Below are 20,980 nucleotides of genomic sequence, written 5' to 3' on the forward strand. Positions count from 1 at the left end.
TTTTTAGGACCTTGAGGGATGACCTTATCCTATCACACTTATTACTGTTAAGTATTCAGTCAGTGATTTGAGTTGTTAGTTTGAAGTCTGAGTCTAGCAACGTTTTGTTCAGCCTTGCGAACTCAGCTTATATCAAAGTCCATATAATAACACTAAAATGGACTGAAAATGAAAGTTTGGGGGTGGTAGACAGGTTTTAGCCGAAATGAACACATGAAACAAATTCCAAGAGAGGTCTTAGCACCTCATGGTTCAAAGAAATATGGGAGGAGAGCAAATAAAACAACAAAATTATTAAGCTGCCCTGTCGTAACACTGATGGAATGTTAGTCTGTGCCCAAATGTCTTGTGTCTACTGGTCCTTACATTGCTCTAAACATCAATTTCAATAGAGTTTAGTGTAATCATATGGACATTATTAGCTGAACTTAGTAGACAGAATTTACTAGACTTAAGCTTCTGACTAAAGGCTAAAGTTACAGAATGAAAATAAATACTTTTACTAGATAGGTTCAAGTTTCCAGACATCCAATGATAAAACAAATTAAATATGGAGATATAATATATATGATCTTGAACATCATTCACCAGTTCATGTGCCCCAGAAAATGAAAGACATACGCAGCTTTCTTTAAAAGAACAAAGTAATCATACACCAATAACTATCCCACTATCAGCAGGAAAAATGCTGTTTGCCTGTGCAAGTCTTAGTGGTGCTGACTGTTTCCTGTTCAATTTATTTTTCCATTTCTCAAGTTGAGTCATTCCTGCCTTGGCTTGTCAATCAAACATTCCTGTAAAGTGGTGCTTATTGTGCTGTGTTTATCTGTGGTAAATAAGTAGGCTTTATCTGTGGCTGCTGCAGTCCTGTGTTTTGGCCTGGTGTTTGTAACATGTCTGTTGTGTCTCACAGAGGATCTTCCTTAACTACACCAGCCTGACTGGGCACTGTGACCTGTCGTCCCACTTCCTCATACAGGATACCTGCTTTTAACACTAATTACATAGGGAATGTTTTCATCCTTGGATTTGGAATAAGAGATATGAAAACCTTAAAACATGACGGGAATAGATTGCTTCTTTGTAAAGTAATATTGGATTTATAAAAAATAAACTACAACTATTGTGTTGAGGATGAAGAGAAACAAAGATTCCTTCCTACAAAACTACACGTTATTACAAAACATCACAAGACAGATGGATGATCACAACTGTTACAGCTGCAACACCAAATTTACTGGACCATAGAAATAATTCTAAAATAACAAGACATGAACCAAAACAAGCAACTGGTGCCTGTTATTTGACTTCAAGTAAACATCTTTTTGTAATGAGACAAACCAGCATGTATGTACTGCAGACTAATTGCTCTAAAAAATAAATCCTTTGTTTTCTCAATCATAAATTCCAAGAAAATGTGCCATTCAGCTGGACCAAATGTATACTGCATTAATCATATATTAAGTCTAAACAGTATTGATCAAAACAACTTTGATATGTTGTTTTCCTTCACATCCTGCTACATTCATCCATTGAATCTTGAATCAGGATGTCATTGTATTCCAGAGTGACATCTGTCTCACAACTGTGAGGTGAGGTGAGGTGAGGTGAGGTGAGGTGAGGTGAGGTGAGGTGAGGTGAGGTGAAATTGGCTTTAACGTCACGTCCAAGATTATTGCACTTATATAGCGACGTGCATGCACGTGTGTGTGTGTGTGGCTGCTTGTACTAGTCCGGACTGATGCCGATTTATAGCGCTAGCCCACTGAGATACCATGCCGCAGTTTAACATGAATACCCCACTCAGACACAGTATACTGACTCCGAGCAGACCAGTCCTTGTTCTAGCCCCTAATGCCGAGCGCCAGACAGGGTAACAACAAGTACCATCTTTTAACGTCTTTTGGTATGACGCTGCCAGGGATCAAACCCCGGAATAGGGAAAATGTCTGATGTTCTACATTGATAAAATTATATGTCTTCAGATTTGCAGATGTTATTGAATATTCAATGGATAGATATTGTAACATTTGAAACATTGGCGTACAAATTTCTGAGCATCAAATACTCAAAAAATATGCACAACACCTGAAAATTAGAGAACACATAATGTTTATCTTTTAAATGTTTCTGCCACATGCTGCCTCAGAGATAAGATGTGTTGATGAACAACAGTTAGTTTGCATTAAACCATGTCTCCTTTGTCTCAACCCAGGGATCAATGGACACTTAAATAACTGAAACCTCAGACCGAAAACTACTTTGCAAATAAGAACGAACTCTACTATCTGCACTGAAATATTGTTCCAAACATTTCCACCATTTAATCCTTGATGTTTGTGTTAAGGCTGACTTTGACACATGAGGCATCACATGAAGTTGATACATATCAAGTGGTTAGCTTGTGGTTAGGGAATCTTAGGGACTTTTGCCGGTCTACCTGTAATGACCCTCTCGTAAAGTTGAACAGCAATGTGTATGACGATCAGCTATAGGGTGGCACTGTTTGACAGTACAAGAGGGTCAGTGACAAGCAGGATGTAGCCAGGAGTCAGGTTGTACAGTGTACTCTACTTCCGTTAGTATCTTTATAGCCTGGTATTAAGCCCCAAAATGCACATGGCAATCCATATTTTCTTGTGCATGTTACAGATCTTTTCATAGAAATAACAGCAGTGTAAAAACGACATAAATTGCCTAGTAACTATTATTAAAAAAGTTTAACTTTCCTGGACATTTGGACTCAGTCTGTTCTCTACCCATCCATCTCTGACAACTTTCTAAGCATCCTTGGCACTTTTCCAGAGAATACGGTAACTAGATTTGGTGACAAATTATTTAACACAGAAAAGAAGATGCTGCTGATGTTGTGACCAAATGAATATGACAGTCTGCATCTGTAGCCACTAGCCAAGGTCCGAGTCTTTTAGCTCAGCTAACAATAATCCATTTAAGAACACTCAATTCTACAGTAAATTATGCTAAGACGAAGAGCCATGTTTGGTCTAGTAGACTCAAACTGACCTAATATGAATGAGTGTCACAGTTCAAAGTTTTACTATATTGTGCATGAAAACTACCTGTTTAAAACTTGAGATTGTCCTTATCATGAGTGTCCTTGTGAGCGGTGCCCACTTTTCAGATTACCACTAGTCTCTAGGTAGTTGTGCATAATCCTGTGTTTATGTGACTTCTTAGTGCATGAAAACATAACAGAGTGTTCACAAGTAACAGCAGCCTTGGCCCCTGATCCCAGGTACTAGTAGCTCATGACAAGCAGATGCCTTGGGAACATCTTCCTTCGAGTCCGGGGGGAAACTGTAAAAGAATTGCTAGGGGAATACTAACCTGGAAGTGTGGGCTGGACACACACTTGGATATCTGTCTGAACATGGCCTCCATCACCTTCTGGAACTGAGCAGGTTCTATCACGTCAAGGATCTCCTCAATTTCCCCCAGGAACATCACCTGTAATAAGGGAAACACATTTTTAGAAGAGAGAGAGAGAGAGAGAGAGAGAGAGAGAGAGAGAGAGAGAGAGAGAGAGAGAGAGAGAGAGAGAGAGAGAGAGAGAGAGAGAGAGAGAGAGAGAGAGAGAGAGTGAGAGAGTGAGTGAGTGAGTGAGTGAGTGTGGTTTTATGCTGCTTTTGGCAATATTCCAGCAATATCATGGCGAGGGACACACATAGTACCCATGTCGGGAATCGTACATGGGTCTTCAGCGTGATGAGCGAATGCTTGAACCACTAGGCTACCTGACCGGCCCCATTTTCAGAAGAGGATACAGGGGCAAATGTACAGAAAATGAAATTTTCCCAATGTGACTTTGGAACATCACTTTTAATTGGTGCAATAAACGACAGTATTAGGATCAGCAACTCATCTGTTGTAATACAAATAGTTAATTTCTGTGGGAAACCTCCTTGTAGTATACACATGAATGCTTAGTTCTGCTAAGTTTCTTTGTACATCACCCATAATAACAATACATCTATATTAGACTTTAAAGTGAGGCTGTAGATCTCCAACAGGAAATTGTAATACAAGCCATAGCTTGAAACTACAGGGTTTCATGTTGTAGGTCATTTAATGCTGCACTCAGCAGTATTCCATTTATATGGTGTAAATAATCAACTGCCAAAACAAACTGTGTACACCAGAGATGAGGGCCTAATCCAGAAAGATATTTCAGTGCTGTGACTTCTCCAAACGTTAGAAACAAGGACAGCGGCAGATAAATATCACCTGAGCATTGAGTCTAGAGTGCCATTTCTTTCACATTGTTTGTTTGTTTTGTTTGTTTGTCGTTTAACGCCGCACTCAGCAATATTACAGCTATATCACAGCGGTCTGTAAATAATCGAGTCTGGACAAGACAGTCCAGTGATTGACATCATGAGCATCAATCCACAAAATTGGGATACGATGACATGCATCAACCAAGTCAACAAGCCTGACCACCCGATCCCTTTGAGGACATAAGCTTCTTCCAAATATTTCGTAGGTGTTATGCCACTCGCCATCAGCATGGCTCTAGTTTGGCCAACTGATTAATTAGACAGTGACTACAGGTGATGCTGTCCATCTAATTGTGTCCCTAGGCTCTAGTACAAGATTTGCCAACAAGCCTATGCTAAATGCCACGTCACAGCTTGATACAAATTCTAAGCCATAACCATATGTTGAACAGGATAATATATGGTGCTAAATATTTGATACTTGGATTCTTTATATCAACAAGCAAGTAATAAACATTGAATTATAATTCACTCAACTACAAGATACAAGACGGAAAATAGAAATGCAGGTTCAGTCTTCTTAACATTATATAGTGTGCCATAAAAATGTCATGAGAAAACCCATGACATACTGTATTCGAGGCAATAAGCGCCCAGGGCGCTCTCAAAATTTGGGTGAAAATAAAAAAACAGAGTTGAAAGATCGTAAATTTCGTAGTTTATGCTAAGAGCCTGAAATGATACAAAAGAAAAGTCTGTGCGTATTATACACGACAGATATATTTTTCCAAAATTTATTTGCCCATAATTAAGGGTGCATATAACACACAAGTGCGTATTATACACAAATAAATAAGTCTTGTGTACATTGATCAATCGGAAGGGGTGCTAATTTGGATTTTTCACTAGCCAATATATTAGCAAATATCGCTGTGGGCGCTTATTACGTTGAATACAGTTATAAACTAAGAGACATACGCCAGTGATGTTTAGATAAAAAATGACATTTTGACGTCCAAATTAACGAACAAGAATCAATTTCAACTTTGATGAACACAAGCTCATTGCCTGCTTGATAATAATTATTGCATGAATGTAATTTAATAATCATGTAACAAAAACAGAGAATTGATTTTGGTTGCTGCATTTCCTCAGGAATGTTTTGACTGGGCTGTGGACAATGGTGGACTTGTACATCAAACTGCAGCTATAACATCTGACTGTCATGGTTTCTTTGAGATCTTAGCATTCATTTTTATCACATGACATACAGGGTATTCAGACATACCTCTTTCTGACTACAGGTCTTCGGCCAGAACTTAAGTAAACCCTTGATAACCTGAAAATAAGAAACATACCATTAGTCTCTTCAAACCCTGTTTTAATTTATTGAAGCGAAAATGAATTCAAGAATAAGATACAAATTATAAACATAGATTCAGGACAAAAGTGCATCCAAGCCCCATGCCCTTGCGATGAACTAACTGTGAGCAGGATTCCATAATCTAGAAAGCAGCTAGTCTCCAGTGTTGGGAAATTAACTGATCAATATTAAATCAACTATACTAATTACTGTTTCTCAACTCCAGCTTGTTTCCCTAGATAATGTCGAGCATGTATGGGCTGAACATGCTGTCCTACTTCACAGTCTGATACGTCACATGTCAGAACATGGGAGAGCTAAGCAAGGGAGAGAATGTTTTGAAGCCAGTGCCAGTAACCAATAATCCAACTATTTCACAGCAGCTTGTAAAGGAGGAGTGAGTGAGTGAGTGAGTATTTTTCACACCACTTTGAGCAATATTCCAGCAATATCATGGAGAGGGACACCAGATATGGGCTTCACGCAATGTACCCATGTAGGGAGTTGAACCCAGGACTTGATGGCTTGTAAAGATTCGAGTCGTTATAGTGCAGAAGTTGAATGAGCCAGGTCATATTGAAATTACCCCATCCTCATTCAGCCATTTCCTTCAACTGGCATGGGCTGCTAGGGATATATTCTGCCCAAGAATCTAAACTTGGTCTCAGTTAATACTAGGGCTGCAACGAATACACTATGTGGCAAGTATGATACGTATCATGAATATAGGGTAACGAATACAAATATCTATTCACAAATACAATAACAAGTTACTTCCGGTGTTACGTGCTCGCGGTAATCAGCTGCTATTGTCTTTGCATTGGGGAAAGACATTGTGTCAGAGTAAAACTTGAGTTTATTAAAAATGTACATAAATGTACGTCATGTAATTGCATAGGTTGAAACATTTCTGTGATATTTTTTGTGAAGCAAACAAGCAATACATTGCAACAATAACGCTTATACTAGCCTCATGTTTTGGTTGACAGGACCATTAGGGGCCTTGACAAACTGACACAAGTTACACTACTGCTGGCTTGTTTATATTCCATCTTGCATATCTCGCTTTGATAAATAACTGACGAGTTAAAAAACACTCTTTACCGAAAAATCGTACATAGTGCGATTCTAGCGACCAGGAATAACAAATTCAATTCATGAAGGTGTACGGTTCGATTCATCGAATACGCGAGTAAATCGTAACAGCCCTAGTTAATCCAGTGGTGTAATGGTATAATTTACCCCACAACTCACTGAATGAAATACTTCTACATCGCTTATTTCAATATTCTAGCGACAAGACCGGGATACCAAGAATGCTCTTCACACACTGTACATGTTTAACGTGAGGAATGGAACACAGGTCGTCAGCATGCTTTAACCACTGGGCTACTCCACCACTTCTTGAGGGACAGTGTAAATGTACTTCAATGCTTGAATCAACACTGATACTGACATAATCTTCATCTACATGAACCGTATTCCAAGTTCCCATTTTCAACAACAATACATCAGCAGACATTGAATTTGGTGTCAATACTTACATCCTCAGTGAGAGCAGCATCCTTTTCCAAGAACTGCACGACACAGTAGGCCAGCTAAAACAAAACAGAGTGAAGTAAATTCAATAAATCTGCACTGTGTCTTTCTGTATTTGTTTTACAAATCACTGCACTCACGAACAAAATTTCAGCTTCGGACTTAAGCCCTACCAGGCTAGGCTGACTAATAACAAAGGTATCCTAAGGGCTCCAAGAAATTCAAACATCACAGTGGGGCAGAGAAATGACTCATATTTCTCAGCCCTCATCTAAAAAATGTGATGACATATAGCAGGGTTTCAAATCAGTCTACTTTCTAGGACACTGACCGATAGTTATCCAAAATGGTAGTAAAGATGTAAAGTTGTAAAACATTTATCTCCAGCAAAATCACTGATATAGACGAACTGACCTATATAACAAACTTATTTTTTAGTCCCAGGCATTTGTTGTAATTATGATGTAGATATGCTTGAAACGAACTACGGTTATAACGAACTGAAATTAGTGGTCCCTTTGAGTTCGTTATAACCGTAGTTTACTGTATTGTAAAATATATCAAATATCGACATACCCAAAAGATACCTATAACAGTATAGGGCACATATTTTCCAAGGTTGAATTCTAATAAGTTCCTCTATACAGTGAAACCTTGTTACTCCAAACAGTTCCATCCAAGACACATTGTCTGGACTGACATACTTCTGAATTAATGAATCAGGAACATGGAAGAAAATCATCTGAATTTAACATGCACAACCTAGGTACAGTTTATAAGAGAAAATAGGAGTTATTCTCAGACAAGGAAATTTTGAGTTATGCAGATGAGTTATGTATATTAGAGGGCACTCTAATTTCTAAAAATGACAATTTCTTAATATTTTGAAAAGTGTGGTACCAAAATGACAAATTTGAAATTATATTTGTCAAAAATCAGAAACAAACCCTGCTTAATTGCCTTATTCTTACTTTTGCTGCAGGAAAATTAAAGCAGGTTTTTCAAATTTTATTCAACCAAAAACATAACTGAACAGCACAACGATAAAGCCTAAAATAATATTACATGTCGTTCTATATGGCTATAAAATTTAAGTCAGTAGGAAATATTTTTCTTCATTATTACGGTTAGTAGAAAATATTGACATTTTCATGAGATGCAAATACAAAATGTTATGATAGTCATCCCAAATGCACAGTAAACCAGGTAATTGAAAGCATTTATTTTGTATGATAAGGAAGAGAGTCCACACAATGAAAGTACATAATCTCATCAGGAGAAACATGGTTTAGACACAATAGGTCAACAAATTCAACACGAGTAAATTATTATTAATGTACTACTGAATACAGGGATGAGAATGAATATTTTCCTTTTCAGCTGAAATGTCTTTTTAATTGAGCATGGTCCATAATTTGGGGACCTTTATTGGGGGTTCATCAGAATTTAATACATTTTTGGTCACTTAAATTCGTGGAAGATTCTCATCCCTGTGAATAATACCCTTTTTTTCAAACAATCTGATTAATTTAAGAAGAGACTTTAGTGGCACTTGATGCAAGGCATATTCCTGTTACAAAAAGCACTGGGTACAAATGCTGTACAGTAAAGGTCAGACACCCGAGATCAATTGCCTAGACAGGGAATGTCCTACCACTGGTATAACTGACAAGCACGGAATCCTACCACCATCGAGCACAAATCTGTCTGAAGAATATGTCAGATGGTGATATCTTAGACTAATCAACTGTTTGTGTTTTTGGACCTGTTTCTCTTTCACAGTAATGAACAAATTATATGATTCTGGAAAGTGGAAATTTGTATGTGGATGATGCAATTCAATGAAATTAAAACTTTTGTAAAAATATATTTTTTCAAGTAACAAAACAGTGATTGACTGAGGAAATGACACAACTATGAAAAGAACTACAGTAAAATGCTGCTGCTGCTGCTGCACCGACAATGACATCTGTCAAGCCCAAGCTCCACACACAATGGCAGCAAGTGGGGTACAATTTCCCTGCTGGAGTCATGTCCTGCAGCCTTTGGCAACATCAATTATTGTGTAACACAGTGTTTGTGTGGGAGTAAGATGTAGAAGGCCTGTCTTGGGGGATTTGTCACTGACCTCTGCCATTTCAAAGATTCAGTTCATCCTCCAAGAAATGGCAAATTCATTTATAAGAATTCAAACAAAAACTTTATCAAGTGCACCGAGTCAAAGACAGTGTTCAGATTACAAAACAACTACTTTGGAAGGCTGGATAATAAAATCAAAGTTCACTCATATTATCAGTCAGGTATTACAGACAAAAACACAAAATCATAAAGTTGCGTTATGCTGAAAAATCATTTAAAGCCTCAAATGGCACCCTTGGGATTAATTCTTTATCCGAAAGTGAAATGTCATTGTTGAATAATGCATCAAAAAAAATAAATGAAGGCCTTCTGAGCAAAGAGGACCTTCCGAATAGCAGCAATCCAGGATTAGGAAGGATCATGTTTTCTTTCGAGGAGTCAAATAAAAGTTAATCACAACCGGAAAATTGTTTCAAGTTTCAGATGAACCATCACCTTGCCAATTAAGGTAATGCCATGAGTGGCAGTGAATGTTTTACACTATTCCCCTCTCAGCAATATTATGGCTATTCATTGCAGGAGAAGGCAAGAATATGCTACAGCCACATGGTGAAAATACAAAATACATCTTGTGAATGATATGTTATAGATCTCAATCATTGTAAATTCTGCAATATCTTCTCATCCCTGTTTATCATGGACAGTATCAATGTTGACCAAATACAACACATAGCTAAAACCTGGCTAGTCTGGAAACCTGCTTTGGAATTAAACTCTCTGGAATGGCTTAATATCATAACACATAAAGAATCTCACCTAGTGTCTTCTTAATTCAAATATTTCAAGATAGTTACAAAAATCTGAGGATTGCTGAGGATATTTTTACTTTTATCAATGAGTCTTGATATATTTGATCTCACAAGGCATGAGGGTGAGATTCTTTTTACTGAATTTTCATGTGTATAGTGCACACTTGAGTATAATGCACACAGACCTGATTATTTAGTACAAGTTTCACGAAAAGTTGCTATTTCGTATATTGTGCATAGTCAAAAACGGTAATGTGATCACAGTAATCAAAATTCTGTGTTATCATGTGTACACGCCCATCTCTACACAGCTGTACCTTTTGGAGAAACAAAGACAGACAGGCCATACATATTTCACTGAAGTGAAAGTACTTATCAAAGGCGCTTGATCAACATTGTTAGCTTACCTGTGCATGATAGAGACTTAGACTGCGAGCTTTGTGTAGAGGGATCAAAACCTTGATGAGGAACTGCTTGTGTTCTGCCTTCAGTGGTAAAGCAAAACCATTGATAATGCTGCAAATACAAACAAACATGTCAACCTTTCACTGGTGCAAAACCTTGGCTTAAAAAAAAAATAAAAAAATTATTGTGATTTTCCATGTAATAACCATTCCCACAATTTACCTAATTACTTTACTGCTAATGGGAAAAAAGTCATAGCTCTTAAATTATTGTGAATTTCCATGTAATGTCCATTCCCACAATTTACCTAATTACTTTACTGCTAATGGGAAAAAAGTCATAACTCCTAAATTTTTGTGAATTTCCATGTAACTCCTAATTTTTTTTGAATTTCCATGTAATGTCCATTCCCACAATTTACCTAATTACTTTACTGCTAATGGGAAAAAAGTCATATCTCCTAAATTTTTGTGAATTTCCATGTAATGTCCATTCCCACACTTTACCTAATTACTTTACTGCTAATGGGAAAAGTGTCCAACTCCTAAAAACTGTTCTCAAAATGAACAGAAACAAATTTCATAGTTGGTAATTGTAAATCAATGACTATCATGATACATACAATACATCTGGAATGCGTGGTTAAAAGGAGACATTGTTCGCCACTCACCTGCCTAATATCTCTAATAGTTCTCCAACTCCATTGAACTGCTCTGTTTCATAAATAAACCTGAAAGCAGGAATAGTATGACAACTTGTGTACAGTGAGAGGTGCAACCTGGACAAACTAACCAACACAATATTTTATTTGTCAGAGGGATAAGAAACAGGATATTCAGCTAAATACGTTGGTATTTTATGCACAATGGAAGGCTTTGAAAAAATATACAAAATCGAACACAAAAAGTTTTATCATGCCACAGATGTCCCTTTGAACACAGTGCAGCATGAATAATTCACCGGATCTCTGTAAGTCCAGACAAACCTTTTTAGGTGTGTTCTTTCAACAAAGTGTGTGCCTTGGAAATTTGACGAACAAACTTCCTGAATCACTAATACGAAACATTCATGGAACATCTGATCTTCCAATTATATGTGAAAATATTGTCTTGAAAGGTTGAATCTTACCTGAGGAAAAAATTATTTATTTGTTTCCTAATGAAAGCTCTAAGTCCAAGAAACTTTCCATAGATCCGGTGAAGGACAGTTTTCAAAAAGTCTCGTTCCCGTGGATCTTCACTGTCGAAGAGTTCCAATAACTGAAACAGACATAAAAAAGACTACAATACTTGAACGTACAAGAAAATGTTTTCGCACATTTAATACATAACATATTATCTATACATTTAATAATAAAACGAGTGAACATTTTGTACACTGCAATAATCACATTTAAGCTATATCCTGGCACACAGTATATAATCAAATTTGGGACACATTAACTAGTGGTTGATAGTATGAGCAAAGATCTACATCATCAAGGTAAACGCAGAATCAGCCAGGTCACACATTTACCACCACGGCCGACTTGCACAAAGGGACCATAATGCTGCAGCTCAAGTGACTCCCATATTCAAACACAGCATTTACACTGTCTTAGCGCTAAGACAGCTTGTACAAGTGAGCCTGATCCTCATTTGTCACCTGTTTCTACAGGTATGGGATACTGGCGACCTATTGTTCCCTAGAATCCTCTTGGACCAAAAAAGAAACCACCTGCATTACAATTTAATTAATGACTGAGAGCCAATTGTTTTTGTTGTCTTCCCTTCCATCATGGTTGTAACATGGAGGCAAGGGTCATACAGAGCGGTGACATGAAAAACACAGGGTTTTACCTTGACTTACAAAAGTAGGGGTCCAGGGACCCCTAGTAATTAATTTTCAGGGTACTTGCAGGCAATAAAAAACTCCTGTGAAGTAATGTAATGATGTAGTGTACTGAATGTTTAGATAATTACTTTAGAGTCTGCAATGAATCATTGATCGTGTGGACAGTGGTCATGATTCATGGATGAATGACAGACACCTATAACTGCTCTGTAGCATTTACCGAGGCAAGAGAGTTAAAAGAGGACTATAAAAGTCCAGTTTCCACCCTTGCTGAACTAGGCTGGTATTATGGAGTTACATTTTGGCTGGACTAATGAGTCAACGCTGATGAGAACAGAACTAAATTGTGTTTATCAACACTGATCACTATTTAAGAACCAACTATCACCTTGTGTGAGTTTACTGCAGTATGAACATTCAGTGAGTGAGGGTCAAACTGTATATGAGTGTCAGAGCTTGCGACGACATTCATTCAATTTTTGGCTCTCACTCTATGAGTGAGAGAGTGAGTGAGTAAGTATGGTTTTATGCCAGAAATGGGCTTCACACATTGTACCCATGTCAGGAATCAAACTCGTGACGAGCAAACCCTTTAACCACTAGGCGACCGCCCCCTCACTCAAACTGCAGTGAACTCACACATAGTGTATGTCAATGCCTATAATTTTTTATTCCACTGTCTCATAACTCGAAGGATGTATACTCATTTTGTATGTGTGAATTCATGTTCACCATGGTATCGCAAAATAAAATAGTTCCTCAAAACGAGAAGTGACATGAGTGTATGTGTAATCAAATTGCTATACAGTAACATAATTTGTAGTTTGGTTACAACAATACATTCAAATATGATCATCGTTAGATGAGAAAGATCTGTTCAGAACTACCTCAGTAAGTCAGTCACAGCGACAGCACATCATAATACATTTCATCAAGTACAGGACGTCAAAATGGCTGACACGATAAACGTGACGGAAGGTTCCTAAAGTTCGTAAGAAACCTGTGGCGTTTACAAGTGTTTGTCATCATTGATCAATTGGCCCATCATCATCATTGAAATGTGATAACACAGATGTGTTAAATAGATAATGAGGTAAATTCATATATTGCTGTAGACTGTCACTCTGTTTTGATGTGCATTTCTTCGTTTTGTTCACTAAGATGGGTCATAGGGAGGATATTCTTGAAAGGGCATGGAGTCAAATGTCCCAGTGCATGCTTAAAAAGCTGAGTCCAAGGTTAAGGGTCTAAATGATCAGAAACAATGCTACTGTATTTGTCCGTTACAGGGTATTCCTGGGGGTTTCCCCACTACAAATTAGTGCTTGGGACGATACACTGATGCATTGCTGGATCGTGATTTTTATTTCTTGATACAAGTATCGATCACAGTCACACACTAAGTAAAACATATTGATTCTTATCGTCAGTGAATGCTTAAATAACTCTTACATGACATTAGTCGTGAAAGTGTTTTCATCCACTGTGCAATACCTGTCACTGCCAACCGTAAATCATCAGTGTGCCAGGTATTTGGCACATTCTAGTATCACAATATGTATCGGTTGTAGCAAGCTATTGTGATACATATCGGATCGCACAGTTAGTGTATCGTCCCACCCCTACTGCAAATCCCCAGGAATGTGGAAGTACTCCGCCAGTGTTTACGTCATTTCAAGAAAAGTCTCATGAAAAATGAAGGAACATCAAAATGTGATGTTCATATGCTAATGAATGTCAGTTTCGCAGTCAAGTAACCAGCCCCTTGTCAAATCTAAAAGCTGAATGTCCTGTAAATTTCACATTAAAAAATTATAAATATATATAAAATAATGGGTATGTATGTACGAAACAATCTGACCATGAAAGTTTTATATTGAGAAAGGAGATAATACTTTGGATCTCTGAAGGTTTTTTTTAAATTACCAATTGTCTCATGTTAATTTCCAATCTTGGAAATCCATAATCTTGAATTGGTATTCTAGACCTAGATAATGTTTACTCATTGTTTTCTTGCAGCATGCAGCAGTTCCCAGGCTATTATCTCTCTAACCTACATAGAAAGTACACACAGTGTCTGACATTAACAGTCGACTGATAACCACATTCTACAGCAAAATGTGCCAGTCCTAGTCCTATTGTTCTTTCAAAAAGTTGATTTAAAACGAATGCTAATAAAAGGTCATCCAAAAATAAAAGATCACCTTTAACCTACACCAGTGAGTGTGTTGGGTTTTATGCCATTTGTAGACACCAGATTACCCATGTGGGTAATCTAACCCAGTCTTCAACATGAGTGAGTGAGTGAGTATGGTTTCAGCCGCTTTCAGCAATATTCCAACAATATCCCGGCAGGGGACATTGGAAAAGGGGCTTCACACATTGTACCCATGTGGGGAATCGAACCTAGGTCTTCAGCATGACGAGCAAAAGCTCTAATCATTGAGCCACCCCAACTACCCTGTGGTCTACATCAAGTCATGAGTGACTGACTGACTATGGTTTTACGCCGCTTTTAGCAATATTCCAGCAATATCACGGCGGGGGAAACCAGAAATGGGCTTCACACATTGTACCCATGTCGGGAATCGAACCCGGGTCTTCGGCGTGACGAGCGAACGCTTTAACCACTAGGCTACCCGACCGCCCCCAAGTCATGAGTGACTATGCTTGTCGTGAGAGGCGACAACAGGATTAGGTGGTCAGACTCCCTGACTTGGTTGACGCAAGTCATTGTATCCTAATTGCCTAGATCAATGCTCATGATATCAAATCACTTGATTGTCTTGTCCAGACTCAATTATTTACAGACCTCTGTCATGTTGCCTGAACATTGCTGAGTGCGATGTTAAACAACAAATAGAACAAATAACAAAGAAAACATCAAGTCATGATGAAAAGTCTGGAGCTATCAAGTATGTGAGTACATCATGACTTGCATTACAATTATAGACTAACATACAAAATTCTAAAATATACATCGTGTTTAAAGCACAGTTTACTTACCTGAAGAACAAACTTTTGGTCTATATATTTCTTGGCCAAACTTGGCTGGAAGTCTGGAGATTCAAGAAAGCGGAGAAAAAATTCATAAACAATCTGAAAAAGAAAAGAAAGCATGTTGAAACAGAGCAGACATGATGTTTTCCCTTACATCCCCATTAAGCATAGACTAACATTCCTCCCCATCTGCATAACCCAGCTGACACTGTCGGTGATGGCAACCCCAGGTATAGATAAAGACACCATGTCATGCCGGGAAATCCAGCATCACACAGTCAGATGCATATTGCTGGAACATGCAACTCAATGATAAATACACATTTCATGAAGGATGTTACAACAACTAAACATACTGCTGAAGGCCATTCCTGATCAAATACATTAAGTTAACAAACACTGTGCTTTAACTGTAAAGAAAACTTATCTTAGGAATGAGTTACTTGCATACCTCGATCAGTGTCCAAATTGAAAAGAAATATCCATCTGTTGTCCTTTAACATGTTTAACATTAAATTCAGCATGAAAGTTTAAGGTCATAAAAACAGATTATGGCAGAATATGGATGCTGGGCATGGAAAATGAACTTGCAAGTGGTGGCCTGATGTATGGGGGGAAGGGGTGGAGGGTGGGGTGAGAGAGAGAGAGAGTGAAAGAGAAGAAAGAAGAGGTGATGGGTGAGATGATGGTGAGGCAGATGGTGGCCTGGTGACAGGGTGGGGTAGTGTGTGAGGAGATGGGTGAGGCCGATGGTGGCCTGGTGACAGGGTGGGGTAGTGTGTGAGGTGATGGACGAGGCCGATGGTGGCCTGGTGACAGGGTGGGGTAGTGTGTGAGGAGATGGGTGAGGCCGATGGTGGCCTGGTGACAGGGTGGGGTAGTGTGTGAGGAGATGGGTGAGGCCGATGGTGGCCTGGTGACTTGGTGACAGGGTGGGCTTGTATGTGAGGAGATGGGTGAGGCAGATGGTGGCCTGGTGATTTGATGACTTAGTGAGAGGGTGTGGTAGTGTGTGAGGTGATGGGTGAGGCAGATGGTGGCCTGGTGACTTGGTGTGGTAGTATGTGAGGAGATAGGTGAGGCCGATGGTGGCCTGGTGACTTGGTGGGGTAGTGTGTGAGGTGATGGACGAGGCCGATGGTGGCCTGGTGACAGGGTGGGGTAGTGTGTGAGGAGATAGGTGAGGCCGATGGTGGCCTGGTGACTTGGTGGGGTAGTGTGTGAGGTGATGGACGAGGCCGATGGTGGCCTGGTGACTTGGTGACAGGGTGGGCTTGTATGTGAGGAGATGGGTGAGGCAGATGGTGGCCTGGTGATTTGATGACTTAGTGAGAGGGTGTGGTAGTGTGTGAGGTGATGGGTGAGGCAGATGGTGGCCTGGTGACTTGGTGTGGTAGTATGTGAGGTGATGGGTGAGGCAGATGGTGGCCTGGTGATTTGATGACTTAGTGAGAGGGTGTGGTAGTGTGTGAGGTGATGGGTGAGGCCGATGGTGGCCTGGTGACTTGGTGGGGTAGTGTGTGAGGTGATGGACGAGGCCGATGGTGGCCTGGTGACTTGGTGACAGGGTGGGCTTGTATGTGAGGAGATGGGTGAGGCAGATGGTGGCCTGGTGATTTGATGACTTAGTGAGAGGGTGTGGTAGTGTGTGAGGTGATGGGTGAGGCAGATGGTGGCCTGGTGACTTGGTGTGGTAGTGTGTGAGGTGATGGGTGAGGCAGATGGTGGCCTGGTGACTTGGTGACAGGTTGGGCTTGTGTGTGAGGTGAAGGGTGAATCAGATGTGACCTGGTGACTTGGTGGGGTAGTGTGTGAGGTGAAGGGTGAGGCAGATGGTGGCCTGGTGACTTGGTGACAGGTTGGGCTTGTGTGTGAGGTGAAGGGTGAATCAGATGTGACCTGGTGACTTGGTGTGGTAGTGTGTGAGGTGATGGGTGAGGCAGATGGTGGCCTGGTGACTTGGTGACAGGTTGGGCTTGTGTGTGAGGTGAAGGGTGAATCAGATGTGACCTGGTGACGAGGTGGGGTAGTGTGTGAGGTGAAGGGTGAGGCAGATGGTGGCCTGGTGACTTGGTGACAGGTTGGGCTTGTGTGTGAGGTGAAGGGTGAATCAGATGTGACCTGGTGACTTGGTGTGGTAGTGTGTGAGGTGATGGGTGAGGCAGATGGTGGCCTGGTGACTTGGTGACAGGTTGGGCTTGTGTGTGAGGTGAAGGGTGAATCAGATGTGACCTGGTGACGAGGTGGGGTAGTGTGTGAGGTGAAGGGTGAGGCAGATGGTGGCCTGGTGACGTGGTGACGTGGTGGGCTTGTGTGTGAGGTGAAGGGTGAGGCAGATGATGACCTGTTGACGTGGTGACAGAGTGGGGTAATGTGTGAGGAGATGGATGAGTCAGATGGTGGCCTGGTGACTTGGTGACAGGTGAGGTGAGGTGAAATTGGGTTTAACGTCGCGTCCAAGATTATTGCACTTATATAGCGACGTGCATGCACGTGTATGTGTGTGTGTGGCTGCTTGTACTAGTCCGGACTGATGCCGATTTATAGTGCTAGCTCACTGAGATACCATGCCGCAGTTTAACATGAATACCCCACTCAGACACAGTATACTGACTCCGAGCCGACCAGTCCTTGTTTTAGCCCCTTAATGCCGAGCGCCAGACAGGGTAACAACAAGTACAATCTTTTAACGTCTTTTTGTATGACGCGGCCCGGGATCGAACCCCGGACCTTCCGCTCTCCGGGCGGACGCTCTACCACAAGACCACGGAGGCGGTCCTTGGTGACAGGGTGGGCTTGTGTGTGAGGTGAAGGGTGAGGCAGATGGTGGCCTAGTGACGTGGTGACAGAGTCAGGTAGTGTGTGAGGAGATGGGTGAGGCAGATGGCGGCCTGGTGACTTTGTGACAGGGTGGGCTTGTGTGTGAGGTGATTTGTGAGGCAGACGGTGGTCTGTGACATGGCAATAGTTTGGGCTTGTGTGTGAGCTGATGGTTGAGGCAGATGGTGGCCTGGTGACTTGATGACTTAGTGAGAGGGTGGGGTAGTGTGTGAGGTGATGGGTGAGGCAGACGGTGGTCTGTGACATGGCAATAGTTTGGGCTTGTGTGTGAGCTGATGGTTGAGGCAGATGGTGGCCTGGTGACTTGGCGACAGGGTGAGGCAGATGGTGGTCTGTGACATGGCAATAGTTTGGGCTTGTGTGTGAGCTGATGGTTGAGGCAGATGGTGGCCTGGTGACTTGATGACTTAGTGAGAGGGTGGGGTAGTGTGTGAGGTGATGGGTGAGGCAGACGGTGGTCTGTGACATGGCAATAGTTTGGGTTTGTGTGTGAGATAATGGTTGAGGCAGATGGTGGCCTGGTGACTTGGCGACAGGGTGAGGCAGATGGTGGTCTGTGACTTGGCGACAGGGTGAGGCAGATGGTGGCCTGGTGACTTGGTGACAGGGTGAGGCAGATGGTGGTCTGTGACTTGGTAATAGTTTGGGCTTGTGTGTAAGGTGATGGTTGAGGCAGATGGTGGCCTGGTGAGAGGGTGGGGTAGTGTGTGTGGAAAAGTGGCTTAATGAGAGAGGATGGATATGTTTTCTTGCCTGTAAATGAGGCCATGATGCCTCCAGTGTTGGGTCGTCTTCTTCCGGGTCAAAGTCAGGATTGTCATTAGGTGGAAGAGTGCGAAAAATATTACATGCAATCTGCAAAGAAAAAAACCAAAACAAATATTACAGAAGAACTGAAACGAGACAGCTCAAAACATACATTTTCCATGACTGGAGAGTATTCACTTCTGACTGGTCAATGAGAGGAATCAAACTAACCTAACACACTTCATACCTTAAGTGCTGCATATCCAAGCAGAAAAGTATTCATGAAAACTTCATGCTTAAACCCAAACATTGGACAATTTCAATACAGATACGTCATGTTAAAGAACCATCTTGCAACATCACGGTTGTTCAAGGCATGTAGAGCAATATCATTTGGATAGAATCAAATAACTTAAAGCAAATCAACATATGCTTAATTCAGAAATCTCTTTTAAACACAAATCTGATAATAAATTAATCTTGCAAAAACGTGAGTTTAAAGATGCAAGATTGGCACAAGGAAATTTGTTTTGTGTCATAAGGGGAGGATATAGGTTCAAATTTGATGTCATTTTGGTCCCGTAATAATCATGATAAAGGAAATGTGATGATTATATATGCCTACACAAATCATGCTTCATGTTTATTTAAAGCATGATGTATCATTGGTTCTATTTTCTATTTCCTTGTTACAAAATAATGAAATAAACAGACATGACATTAACATATCTGTTACTGCAACTTCGCAAAGTGACCTATATGCATGGTATGTAAACTGTTTACAAAAGTAAACTGAAAACAGGTTAAATTCTCAAATATGACTTCAATAGTATGAGCATAAAACTAGCCACATAGATAAAACTGCTGTAAAAACTGTACACACTTATCACCTTAGATGATGCAGCTATTAATACAATCTTAGCAATATAATTTTTACACACTAGTGAAGTATATCAGTGTCTGTTCATTGTCTGTGTCAGTTCATTGTTATTATTATATTAACATTCATTTCTAAAGCCCATAAATCAGCAATCTTGTTGACCCACCCTCCACCCCCACCCCCTCAAAAAAGAAGAAGAAAGATTTATTTCCTTATAATGATGCGAAACCATATTCCTGATAATATATACATAAATAGTTTATACTATAGAGTCGAAGCTTAGAACAAGGAAAACTTTTATGAGTATAAACATTTTGTAATTTTGTAAAACGGTAGAGCTCTGAACATATGCTGACTATGGATATTACCCTAAAACATACTGACAACTGGAAACAATGTATCCATCTATTCTTGACATATTCCAAAAGAAAACTTAATCAAAATGTTCTTTCAATTATTTTGAACATGTTGAAGAATGTGTTTATTTTACAATATTGGCAACTGTGTACTATCACTATCATATATAGACTCAAGTCATCAGCATTATTTGAAGTACCGGGGATAACACACTTAGAAGGGTTATAACTAAACTCAAAAGCTTGACTAGCCCCGGTAAAGATAAAATGCCCTTGTTATGTTAAAACCAAGGGGAAACTGGGAAACTGGGAAATTTGTACTCGCCCACAGAAACTTGAACTTGCCCCGGACTAGCAGGCTAGTGTTAAATCCAAACCCTGGCTATATTCATTGTCTTCTGGCAGTCGCCATGTGTTGATATCGGCAATGGCCTTGATGCACATTATCAATAGTCAATGCCCTGAGAAGGGGCAGCTCCTCATCTTAGACCTACATTAAAGCCAGCAATTTCTTGTCTGTTCACGAGTGTAAGAACTGAGGGAAAATCAATGTGTTGTGGCAGACTGAAAGCTAGCCTGCTACCTGGAGTGACGCCAATATGTCGACCATGACGTAAGTAATCACTGGTCCTCATTCCCTCTGTCCATACCTTCCCCACCTGTCCATCCTCCCCCTCCCTCTGTGACCTCACTCCTACCCTGAGGAAGGAAGCCCACTGGGTGGGGTTGCTATAGACATCTGTAAATGACTGGGAAATTCTTCCGTCGGGAATAAACACCAGTCCACTCCATTCAGGCTGTTTAATATGGTAATTACCAAAAACAATTAAGCTTACCCTGGTCGCCTAGTCACTTACTAATCATCTGGATTGGGCTGATCGACAATAAAC

The 20,980-nt window shown here is 40.3% G+C and overlaps 1 protein-coding gene across 1 annotated transcript in view; it reads right to left on the bottom strand.

The window, feature by feature from the left end:
* Nucleotides 1–20,980, bottom strand: part of LOC124134886 (serine/threonine-protein phosphatase 2A 56 kDa regulatory subunit epsilon isoform-like) — a 56,638-nt gene that overhangs the window by 11,740 nt on the left and 23,918 nt on the right. The window contains exons 3-10 of the mRNA XM_046499977.2: nt 18,861–18,962; nt 15,273–15,365; nt 11,562–11,692; nt 11,104–11,163; nt 10,436–10,544; nt 7,146–7,199; nt 5,527–5,577; nt 3,349–3,468 (exon numbers count right to left, since the gene is read on the bottom strand). Of these exons, the coding sequence (XP_046355933.1) occupies nt 3,349–3,468; nt 5,527–5,577; nt 7,146–7,199; nt 10,436–10,544; nt 11,104–11,163; nt 11,562–11,692; nt 15,273–15,365; nt 18,861–18,962 (720 nt within the window). The remainder of the gene's footprint in view (nt 1–3,348; nt 3,469–5,526; nt 5,578–7,145; nt 7,200–10,435; nt 10,545–11,103; nt 11,164–11,561; nt 11,693–15,272; nt 15,366–18,860; nt 18,963–20,980) is intronic.

The sequence above is a fragment of the Haliotis rufescens genome, unplaced genomic scaffold, assembly GCF_023055435.1.
Source record: "Haliotis rufescens isolate VD_foot unplaced genomic scaffold, xgHalRufe1.0.p SCAF_3, whole genome shotgun sequence".
NCBI lineage: Eukaryota > Metazoa > Mollusca > Gastropoda > Lepetellida > Haliotidae > Haliotis > Haliotis rufescens.